The sequence below is a fragment of the Oryzias latipes genome, chromosome 15 (assembly GCF_053564925.1).
Source record: "Oryzias latipes strain Hd-rR chromosome 15, Olatipes_Hd-rR_3.1".
NCBI classification, from domain to species: Eukaryota; Metazoa; Chordata; class Actinopteri; order Beloniformes; family Adrianichthyidae; genus Oryzias; species Oryzias latipes.
Genome location: NC_136251.1, coordinates 4,187,904 through 4,200,198, shown reverse-complemented (window position 1 = coordinate 4,200,198; position 12,295 = coordinate 4,187,904). Strand labels below are relative to the sequence as shown.

Here is a 12,295-nt window from a genome sequence, read left to right as displayed (position 1 = left end):
TCAAAAACACCTTTTTCATTAGAGTGGAGCTCTTAAACAAAGCATTTTGATGTGTCTAAAGGTTTGTATCAAGAATTTGTAACTAAGTTATATTTTTCAATAAAAATGGTTTTAATCAGATGAAATCAAAAGTATGTTACAAGATAAACACATTAAGACAGCATTAGAGCCATGATGACTATTATTATCTAAGAAATAAAAGATAGTTTTCAAAATAAGTTCATGACATGAAAATATCAGACAGAAGTTAAATGTCTAAAACTATAACTAAACAGTGATAAATTCCTCTTTTTTTTTGTTTTTTTTAGCAAATTCCAACTATTTTCTTTTGAAAATTAATTCCATTAAATGGTTGAGTCTGATTACTTCATAGCCCTGCATTTAAATGCCATGTCATGAGTTTTGACATTTTTACTTGCTCTTGTTAAATGTTTTCAATCTTAAATGATGATCATTTTTATATTGTTTTAGAGGAAATCCAGAAATATCTCAAACCCCACTCTGCATGTCTGGATGCCAGTTTTTACAGAGTCAGCTGTTTGGAACTCCAGATGCTGTCCTCACTGCCTGACTGTGGGGGACTCTGCTCATCTCCAAATCAGCTGTCACAGAATGATGAAATCCTGCTGCATCTTCAAACACTTTCACCAGTTTGGCACTTGATGTTTGGAGAGACAACAAGCACAATCAATCTGTGGCATCAACAAATGTTTTATTCTGGATAAAACAATATTCCTGTGTCGTGAGATGTTCTGAGCTCCTCTACATTCGAATGGATGGAGTACAGAAATATTCTACTGCTGTCACAAAGACAGCAGACTCAAAGCGAGGCTTGATGAATAAGCCAGGCAGCCCCCACCCTCCCCCCTGTCACAACAGGACAACAACAAAAGTGGCCCATGAACCCCATGGGATTCCACAGGTGGCTCCCATTTCTGTTGCGTCACCTTGAAACACTCGTACTTTCACAAAGCACAATCTGCATGTATTTATATCTTCTTAGTCAGGTTACTCAACGTCAGCCTAAAAACCTGGAATCAAAGCACATTATGTCAAAAATCCGACAGAATGGACAAAGAAAGGCAAGAAACCAAGAGACAGTAAAGACTGATTTGACATTAAGAGACACCAGACTGAAGGGGATTAAGGTTTGAGTGGACAATGCAGTGAAATCAAGGTGTGATTTCCTCTTACCTGTGGTGCACTATGTACGTGATGATGGAGGCAAAGAGGCAGAGCAACATGACCGCCGTGCAGGCATACACGACCGGGTGCAAAAACTCCCCAGGGTAGGGGGGGAATGACAGCACCTTCTTCAGATCCTGAGATGACAAAAGAGTACAAAGAAAATCAGACAACAGCTATTAGAAATAAGTACCCTAAAACAATCAATGGCAAAGAAATAGTCTGCACTGTGAGAGAATTTGTGAAAATCTGCCCTTAGATGGAGATAATGAGCCTTCGGTATGTGGAGCCACAATTTATTGTGCAGATTAAAGCTGCATGCAAAACAACACAGAATCTAAAGGAAATGTGCCAGAGCTGGAAAGCTGTTCACATCACCGTAAGAGAGTAACAAGGCATTCCATGCCAGAGTCTTCCCAGTGCATTTACATGTGTGCATTTCAGACATTTAAGCCCACATTTAGTAAAAGCAACAGAATGCAACAATAGCACAAGCTTTCAAGTCCATCAGGATTTAAAGCAATCCAAAAATAGAGTTCCCGCTCAGTGGAATTAAGAAAAAATAAAAAAAGGAAAATGATTTCTTTCAGTCTACTAAAGCTCCTGTAAATGTCAAAATGAGTTGCCCTGTACTCCACTGTACATAAAGTTAAAGGAGAAACTCCCTTGGCATTAGCCACCCATTCTGCAACAGAAACATTGAACTGCTGTCTTTCAGCAGTTCATCTGAAGAACACAGGCTCGCTGTACACTGAACATGAAATGATTGCGTTCACTCCCCGGGCATTGGAGCCCACGGGCTCTGAGGTGGTACTCTGCAGGTACAATGCCAAAAGCATGGCATGATTTAAAGGGCCGTCATGAGGATGTAGCTAAATAAAGTGCACCGTATCTCCATAACCCCGCCAGCTCAAAGTGGGTCTGTGTCTGAGAGGCTGATCCGCGTACGTGCTGTCAGGGTTCATCATTGTCTCTCGTCCCACCCAGTGGGGCACTCTGCCGCCGTGTTTGTCGAAAGGCTGATGAGTCTGTCTGCCACTGTGAGGGGTCGTGACCTGAAACTGAGCATTTAAAAACACAGTTGTAAAGTAGTTCTGTGTGCCGAATCATAAAGACACTGGAGAGATGTCTGTGTAGCAGAGTATGTGCAGCAGCTCTGCCTGGCTCTGAAAAACTGGATTACTTCATGATGGGATGCCTTCAAATTTAAGTAAGAGTCACACTTCTGTCTACTGACTGAAAAAGCTGCATTGTATCCTAAAAGTGTACAGGTTTTAATGCTTCTCCATTTCAAGCGTTTGACTAAATGCCAAATCCCCCTTTGCTAGACTTTTGGAGAATATTCAAATGGAAAGATTTGCTTCATGTTTCTTGCAATTCTTTAAATTGTCAACAGTAAATATTTGTAGTACAGAACACAGTTTACCATGATATATATTTTAATTGAACATTCCTGGAAAACATGTCATCTTGGAGGCACCATATGCTTCTCTGAAATCTTAAGGGGCATTTCCTGCATTTAGGCTTCCAGCTATGAAGTTAATTAACAATATGACAAATTAACTGTGTCAAATGCTGTGATCCCAGATGCCAACAAGCTAAAGGAGCTTAATGCTCCCCCCCTTTTTTTTTTAGCTCTAGTGTTTAGTGTTTCGGATATCTGCTGGGTTTGTGTCGTAGATCTGAGTAAAGATTTTCAAAAACATGACTAGATGGTTTGCATTACCATTGATAATTCAAGTGTGAATGCTTTGAGCTGAATGTGTTTGCTGAAAAAGCTGTAGCCATTTGCTTAAATTGCTGAAGCAGTTAGTCTAATGCAAAAGTAGCTGAAAAAGCTGTAGTGTGCTACAGCAAAAAGGTTCAGTAAATAGCTAAAACTGTTTGCTACATAAATTTTGAGGTTATAGCTTCATGCTAAAGTAGTTTAAGAATTTAAAAGATGAAGAGATATGAAATTAAAACGTCCAAGCACCAATCTCCTGAAAGTTTTGATGGTTAAATAAGTTAAATTGGTGAAACGGTTGAAGAGTTTTTTCTCTCAAAAAAATTGAGAAAGTGTCAAGAGAATCCTTCGAAGAATCCACACAATTACCGGTTTTTCACTACCATAAGGTCCACTTAAAAGTCTTAAATATTCTCGAAAATATACGGAGCTACCCTAAGGTGCGGTGTGCCTAATGTGTTGTTGTGTGACTTCTGTAAAGAGGACGTAGGAGAGGATATCATGAGCACGGTAAGGAGGGAAGTGAGAACGTGAAAAAAAGACACCCCCGACTAGCACAAAGGTGAAGGTATGAGCATTATGCAGAACAACATGGTTTTGGAGACCCTGAAAATGCTGCAAAGAGACACGATTTTAAAGCACAGTTTAGACTGAAATCTATCAGCTACCTGGAGGAACATGGGAATAGAGCAGCTGCCAGAGAATTCAAGATGAATGAATCCATGGTTCACAATTGGAGGAAGCTGGAAAACGAACTCCGACAATCAAGAAGACGCAGCTGAGTTTCCACGGAAATAAGGCGAGGAGGCCCGAGTTGGAAGACCTACTGGAGTGACGGATTAACCATCAGAGAGGAGTTCTTGGAGAATGGTGCTTTCATTTTATGAAACTGTGCCATCTTTCCATCCGGGCAAGGACTACGGTGGCGCAGAAACTTCTAACAGTTACAATGAAAAACTGTCCATCTTCCGCTTCTTTTACTAAGTCTTAGGCTTTAGCTAAGACTGTGAGGCAGCACCGGGATACGCCACAATTTGTGAATAGATTGCTGAAGCTTGGGCTAGCGTGTCTGCTTGCACTGTTCTTCAAGCTTTCACAAAAGCTGGCATCATTGATGAGGAACCGAACGGCAACGAGACAGACTCTGACGATGACTGAAGTGAAGCTGGCGTGTTTGATAGAAATTTAGTTCAGCTGTTCATTTCAGATACAGTAGATGAGGACTTTGATGGATTTTTGGAAGCTGATTGATGACTGAAAAAATATAAAATAAATCACAACCAACTCAGTTGAGCTCCTGCTGCCTTTTTTAAAAACACACTAGCATGCATGTTTTACCGGTTTGTGTTAACGTGCCCGCACCCCAACACCAGGTGCGCCTTTTGCATGTGTTAAACACAGAAAAAGCACCCATAACTATAATCCGATGCGCCCTATGGCGGTGAAAATATGGTATTTATATGAAAATGTACCCGCTTATAAAGTCAACCATGTAAAGTTGTATAAATAAGCATCTCAGCTAAGTAATAAAAGTGTCCTGTTTGTCATTTGTTATATTTTGGCAGGTGGCACAGAGAGTTATTAAAACAGTTTGTTGTCTATCAGAGTAACGAGACTGCAAGCCATAAAACTAAGCATAAACCTAAAAGATGTTCATCAGGGCTGTGAATCAGAAAAGTCAGGACGTAATTCTTATGGTTTGACAGTGGAGGACATATCTATTTAGTCTATTGCAAAACTCAATTATTAATCAAAGCAATTTTATTCTCACAGAACCAATTCATTTTCAGCATTGAAAAATCTATTGGAGGATTATTCATCTTTTTTTTTTTTTTTTTTAACTTGTCCTGTCCAACAGCTGGGCAAACAGATGAGAGCTGAGGGCCTCTTGGGTTGGACATATTTTACTTTAACAAGAGGGGTTATTAATCTTCAGACAAACCAAAGGTATGTCTGAGTAAACCCCTTTTGTAATTGAGGCCAAACTTTATTAATTTCAATCATGTCTGAAAATCTTTGGTGTTGGACCGGACGGAAAAGGAAGGAGGGGAAGAAGAGAGAGGTACGCTAGAGAGAGGGGGGGAAGGGGGTGATAATAGGAGGGGAAGGGGGATAAGACCATGAAGCAGCATAAAGCAACAAGTTTACTGGTTGTTAATCATTATGGTAAGGTTCAAATGTAGTAAAAAACAAAAAAACAAACAAAAAAAAGGGCGGAGCCTGTCCACACACACACTGAAATGTATTAAACACACCTGCTAGCAGCAAAAATGTCCACCTGTCGACATGTACACAAAACAGATAGTGTTCACACGCATACTTATGCCTTAAAACCAACTAGTGTGAAATATTTCAGTCATTCAGTCATACAAACTGTTAGTGCAAAGGTGAGCTAACACCAGTGCTCAGGTGAGTGTTTATGTCTTTCTAAAATGGGTGGTGGAATGTGAAAAGAAGGAGGAGGAGCGCCCAGCCATCCCCACCCCAAGACCCCCACCGCAGCAGCAGCGGCAGCCAGAATCCCCCCAACGCCACACGGGAACCGGCAGGGAACAACCGCCGCCCGGGCGACCAAGCCCGCCATCCAGGCCAGGGCCAGCAGGGCCGCCGCAAGGCCCCCAGAGCCAGAGAGCAGGGAGGCACGGAGGGAAAGAGAGCGCCGCCCCAGCCCAACCAGGAGAGCAGCCCCCCCGCCGCGCCGGGAGAACCCAACGCAGGGCCCCACCGGAGAAGGACGCCCACAGCCCCAAACGAGCACCCCACCACCACCCAGGAAAGGAGGATTATTCATCTTGATATGAGCCGTTTAAGCGTGACATTGCAACTTGTAGTTCAGAGAAATTAAATTAGAACCAAACAATATGCAGTCATTTAGAACAATAATTAAAATAAAGATCAATTAAAGTTAGCACATAATTTAATGCACACAATATCTTGGTATTGAAATGATCCATCCAGCTTTTTTTTTTTTTTCATTCAGGGCAATGTTTTTATAGTTAATGGCACCTTGGAGGTGATCATACAAAAACTGCAGAAATACTAAAGCCGAAGGGCCAAATGTAGGGCTAAAAACAAATTATTAGTGTTCTTTGAAAAGCATAGTCCAGACACAACATCACAAAACCTTTCCAGGGTTTTACCTGGAAATCAAACTAAAGCAGCTTGGGAAAATTAGGATCTGCTGAGATTCCATTGACTGTATAAGAGAATTGGACCAAGCAAATGTGGCGTCACCCATTGAAAACAGTTTACTTCCAGCTCCAACTAAGTAAAGTCAATTCCTTCACCTTTTTTTGCAGTAAGGATACCGACATGTTGGAGCCAGACAACGACGGCAAGCAGTGATTGGTCCAAGTCGGTCTGAGTCTAGATTTCTATAGCTATCACGCTCACCAATCAGGAGTGAGCTTGTTGAAAGGCCACACCCCTTTCACTGAAAGTGGGCACGGGTGAATCTGTCAATGAAACTTTTGACGCGAAAACCTTATACTGTATGTTTATTGAGCCATCTCATGGGTCAGTTATTAAGTTGAATAACTCACGGCAAAGGAAAGATATGAAAAGAAAATATAGGATTATCAAACATGTTAAAAATGGGCTCCACGGTGGCACAGTGGTTAGCGCTCTTGCCACAGGGGGACCTGAACCAGGAGACCAATGGGGGGCCTTTCTGTGTGGCGTTAGCATGTTCTCCCCGTGCATGTGTGGGTTTTCTCCGGGGACTCCGGCTTCTGCCCACCATCCAAAAACATACTTCATAGGTGTGAATGTGAGTGTGCACGGGTGTGTGATTGGGGTCCTGCAACAGACTGGTAACCTGTCCAGGATGTCCCCTGCCTTCAGCTAGGATTAAACCCAGGATAGGCCCCAGCAGCCCTGTTTAAGCAGCGACTTCCTGTTTAATTTCACATTCACACCTATGGCCAATTTAGAGTGACCAATGATCCTATGAATGTTTTTGGATGGTGGGAGGAACCCAGAGAAAACCCACACATGCACGGGGAGAAAATGCTAACTCCACACAGAAAGGTCCCCCACTGGTGTTCTAGTCCAGGTCCCCCATTGGTGTTCTGGTTCAGGCCCCCAGCTGGGAATTGACTTCTTACTGTGATGCAAGAGCACTAACCACTGCGGCACCGTGCAGCTGAGAAACAACACTAACAAAACGCAGGTTTTGACAAACCAAAACAAGTGGAAGCCCATCACGATCAATAAAGACGCCTGATAAAAGGATGGCATTAAATATCCCCAGAAACCAAAAATGCAAAAAACAGAACTTTGGCATAAATCATTAAATTTTGCAGAAAAAATAATTTTCTCTTCATGGGCGACGAACATGGCGATAGACCACAGGTCCAGATGACATTACTTTCAGTTGATAGAAAAAAGGTAACTGGCTTCAAATAACACATTTTCATTTTTGCTGGGCGTTCATTTATTGCCATCTTCCCTCCCTCCCCTTTACCCTTCAGTGCGAGTGAACGCTGAATACGTATTTATTAATGATCCCTTTGTTTACATCTCTCTCACTAGCTTACAGCCCTTACAACCTCAACCTAACCTTAGCGGTGCAACAAAAACGGTGATCAATATCGTAGCTATCAGCCGTCCAGTTCTGATCCAGATTCCAGCTCAGACGAGGAAAACAAAAACGTTAATGGATCTATTTTTCTGATAGTGGATGATCAGAATGGAGCAGAGCAGGGAATTTGTGACTCACCCAGCATATTTCCACGTGGCTGCTATAAGCGTTTTTAACTGACATTTTTTGATCTGCTCCTCCTTCACCACGATTTGATTAAAGAAATACTCAGAAGTTTAGTTTTAGGCTTATTTTATTTATGTCTTCCATAACCAGAAAAATGCCACGAGAACATGTTAAAAAAGACCAAAAACACAATTTCTCTTGGAGTGGATCTTTAAGCTTGGATTTGAAGCAGCTGATAATAAGTGAAAAACCCAAAGAGGCCTTCAGCAGCTAGAAAAAATGTGAAACAGAGCCTTGAACTGCTGCTCTGTGACATAGAAGCACTTTATAGGGGAGCAGCGTAGTTTGAAAGGTATAGTGAACAAGGCTGGGCTAGAAAATGCATTCTCAGCAGAACCTTCTTCTGCACAAATAAAAGTAAAAAAAAAAATTTAAAAAATAGATCAGTACAGCCGGAAGAGCTGGAGGTGATAGAAAACAGTGGGGGAAGAAAAGAGGTGTGAGCTGAGGCCGTCTGTTTCAGCAGAAGGTTCAGCCCAGAGGAAAACGGAGGCAGATGAAAGGCTGCCCCAAACAAATTGTTTGCTGTCTCTTAGAAACAGTGTTTATGCCGCTGGTGTGAAGTGAGGCAAACTTCCGAATCACACTCAGAGGAGAGAGAATGAGCATGCCCAAATATACATACCAAACAATGACCTTAGGTGTAATAGTTTGCTATCTTTGCAGAAATAGTTTATCACTTACTTAGTTCCTCACACAGCCGGTTATCCTGTATCTCTGCCTCAGGCTTCATGTTCAAGTCAAGTATAGATTTGTTTGTTCGTGCAACTGATGCAGACAGTGAAGTTACAGTTCCCTTGTTGACCTGGCTGTCATAATGACTGATGGGTTATCGGCATAGCTTTGAGCATGCTCTGAACATCTCCTCCCGCTTTCTAGTAGAAACCGATCTATGCTGTGGACGACATAAACCACCTGTGGTTCCTCCACCCATCTTATTAGAACAAAAACTTTATTACTGACTGTGAGATGGGGAGCCCAACTGACTCTTTGACACCAATTCATAACCGCCAGACAGCCTCTTCATCAAACAGGATCATTTAGCTTAGCTTCTTGCACATTATTGCTGAAATATCTGCTTTAAAGAAATTACAACTTTAATCTGAGATCCTCCATTCCCATGCCAAAGTCTGAAAAATACAGTCAATTACACAATCTCACATAGAATATGAGGCCCACAACACGAAAAAACATCACCAGTCAAAGAGCCTTCATAGGCTGAGTGACTTAATGGAAATGAAGAGCATATCAATGAAAAAAATACTACCAAATGCTTTAAATTAGTCTGAAAACAGTTAAAATTACAAAATCGATTAGCCAATCTGTCAGATGCACCCTTGAAAATGGTCCCCCTCTGTTGTTGTAATTACACTGGTTCATGCAGGAATGCAGTCTAAGAAATATGCAGAAGAAGTTAAGAAAGAGCAAAAAACAAGCTTAAATCCCTCCAATAAATTGCCCACGGCTCTCAGCTTCCAGCCTCCATCCAGCCGTGTATTTCATCATCCTCGAGTGGCTGTGTCAGTGCAAAAGCAGGAGTGAGAGTACAAATCAAACATGCTGTGGCTGACAGAGACAGGGAGGCGGGGCTGAAAAACACCTGACACTGTCAGAGAAGCAGCCATGCTTCATCCACAGAGGTCATTGTGTTTCCGATGTTTCCTGCGTGGACATCCCTCAGGTCATAGTTTTGAGACACAAACATTCCCGCTGTCTGCCTGCCCACTGCTGATGGCTTAATGGTGGAGGAAAATATGTCCAGTATCAAACATCAATCAAATCACGTGGATTCACAAACACGTCCATAAAATCAATACAAACTGATGAGGCGCTCTGGTCTCAATAAAATGGAGCCTCGCTAAAATTTGATTGAGAGACATTTCCGTCCTGCTAAATGTATTTCTTCCAACATGAAAACATTTTAATAATTTCTCTGGTACCACATATTGGAGGTGTTAACTTTAGCTTAGGGCCATTGAAGTTTCTATAGGGAAGTTCTTCAAACTGCAGGTCTGTGCAGATATCTAAAGTGTGACCATCAAATTAAAAGGTCTTGTGTACTGCTCAACCTTGCAAACTGAGAACAAGATCATAATTCACTGTGGGCAACAACTGGAACAAAGGGACACGACTACTCCAGACTGCTACATGCTGAAGGAATCAATACTAACAAATGCAAAGGGAGAAGACTCCCACTGAACATGTTGTAGACACATTACAATGACATTAGGTAGAATTGCTTCTCTTCGCTTTGGATTTTTCCAGGGGAAAATATACAGAATCTAATTTTATGGTCAAATGCTTGAATATGTTGTGACCCTTTCTGGGGTTTTGAATGCTTCACTAAAAGATCGATGCAGTTTTATGTTGTATGTCTTAACATGTAAAACTCCCTAGATGGCTCATTTCAGGAGTAGGTTTTAACAGGGAAGTGACAGATTTATGCTGTGTGAGTCTTTTAAATACATAAATAGATTCTAACTCCTTCTCAGTCTTGTTTGCTTTCAGGCTGCTCTCTAGGACTCATTCTCTGCCTCTATCTAACCATCTATTTTCTGCATCCTCCTCATTCACAACAACTACCCCCCTTTCCTACATCCATGAACTCCCTGAGAATGAATGCAAGGGTTGGCAACATGAACCTGACTTGGCGTACATGAAACTCTGGAACAACAGACTACCATGTCCACTGGGGTAACCAAGAGAATTTATGCAACAAGGCATGCAGAGAGTTACAGAGAGGCGAGGACTGGTGAAACTGTGGAATTGCAAGGTCTTATGGGAATTTTTTATTTACAAAAGGAATTGTTCTGTGACCCTTTTATATACATGTATTATGATGTTGCCTATGGTTTGGACTTTGGGAGAAGAGGAGATTTCATCAAGTTTGTTTGTTTTTTTCATTAGTTTGATGAAGGAGTCCAAACTATGTGGTTTATACCAGCACATCTCATTGGAAGCTTTCCCTCCACAATCAGGACTCCAGCCTCTGTCCATGGTGAACCCTCTTTCAAGTGGGACTAAACCCTTCACACTCACAGTGCACTCTGCACCTGGGTCATCTCCTTGCCCTCCATGCAGCTGTAGCTTGTCATCAAGAACTACTTCTGTCATTATGTCGGACAAATCTCCACTGTCATTCCAACCAGAGGACAGTCTGGGTGGGGTCAGTTGACTCCATCCAGGTAAAGAAGCAGGTCCTGGTGGTCCCTCCCAAAGGTTACTGATGGAATGTACAGCCAAGCTAGCAGAGCCACTCAGAAGCTGATCAATGCAGAAAGATTCCTGGTATTGTGGAACACACTCTGCCTTGTTTTTGTTTCCAAGACAGGATGACCAGCACAGCACAATGAACACAGAGCTGTGGCATTACCGGCACAGATCAGGAAGACTCTGCTAATGGCTTTTCCTCCAGCATTATAATTTCATCTGTGTTTATGTCAGTTCACTTATCCAAAAAAGAAGTCTTCTACACGCGACAAAGAGTTTATGACTATCTGGGAGCATCTGGTGCATATATGAGAATTATGTATCTTGGTTAGTGCTTCAACACCAACAGCCCCTCTCTTCTGAGATGCCTACATCAGGTGTGTTCAATCCATCAAGATGTGTAATTATTTGAGTCAGCTAATCAGCATCTAGCTAGTAAGGGAGGACTGGAAAGCAGGCAGGGTTGTGGCTCTGGACGACCAGGGTTGGCCTCGTCTGCCTTTCCTCTTCTTGAACTTGAAAGGACTGACGTTTCTGTTGTTTGCTGTCTAAAACATGGACCTATGTGTTATAGTTTGCTCTTTGTGTTTGGTTTCTGTGTTGTTTTCTGCAGTTTGGCTGTGACTCCTCCTGGATGCCCAGCCCGTTTTCTGGGTTCTCCATGGGACAATTACAGCTGCCTGGAAATATAAACTTTTTGTTTTTATTTAAGAGGCTTTTCTGTCTTCAGTCGTGTGTTTTCTCTGTAGATTTTTTTAAGTGAGATACTGAGGATTATTTCAATTTTTTTTTTGTTCTTGTTGCTTTATGTTCATAGTTCTTTCCCCCCACATTTGTGGTGATTTTTTCGTTTTTAAAAGTCCCACTCCATCTTTTGATCTATTTTCAAAGCCTCCTCATGGGTCTTTTAATTATGATTTTGCCATTTTAGCAAAAATTTAAAAACCTGTGTTGCTTTCTAGCCCTCCACACGTTCTCCTGCTCGCTACCTCTCACAACCCCAAGCTAATATTAACAACAAAAATGATGACCTATCAAGTCTATCATGGTGACCTATGGCTGTTCAGTCGTACAGTTTAGATCCAGATTCCAGCTCAGACGATGAAAACAAAGACGTTCATGGATCTGACATTGGATGTATCAGAATGGAGCGGAGCAGGGAGCTGGCCCATCCAAAATATTTTCTACATCACAAATACAATCTTTCTGTCTGCTCCTAACTAAACAATTAAAGAAAAGTTTCAGCATAACTGTCTTTATAAATTACCTCCATCTGAAAATGTCACAAGAAAAGATTAAAAGCACCAAAAGCACAATTTTCACTGGCGTGGGTCTTTTAACCTTACCCAACCTTCTACAGCTTGGCTCAAGTTCTTCCTCTCCTGTGTGCCAGTTTCCGCAAGATT

At 41.8% G+C, this 12,295-nt stretch overlaps 1 protein-coding gene across 2 annotated transcripts in view; it reads right to left on the bottom strand.

The window, feature by feature from the left end:
- The window catches only part of adgra1b (adhesion G protein-coupled receptor A1b), a 207,473-nt gene that overhangs the window by 43,231 nt on the left and 151,947 nt on the right, over window positions 1-12,295 (bottom strand). For both annotated transcript variants that reach the window (XM_023963140.2, XM_078932087.1), the window contains one exon: window positions 1,195-1,322. In XM_023963140.2, the coding sequence (XP_023818908.1) occupies window positions 1,195-1,322 (128 nt within the window). The remainder of the gene's footprint in view (window positions 1-1,194; window positions 1,323-12,295) is intronic.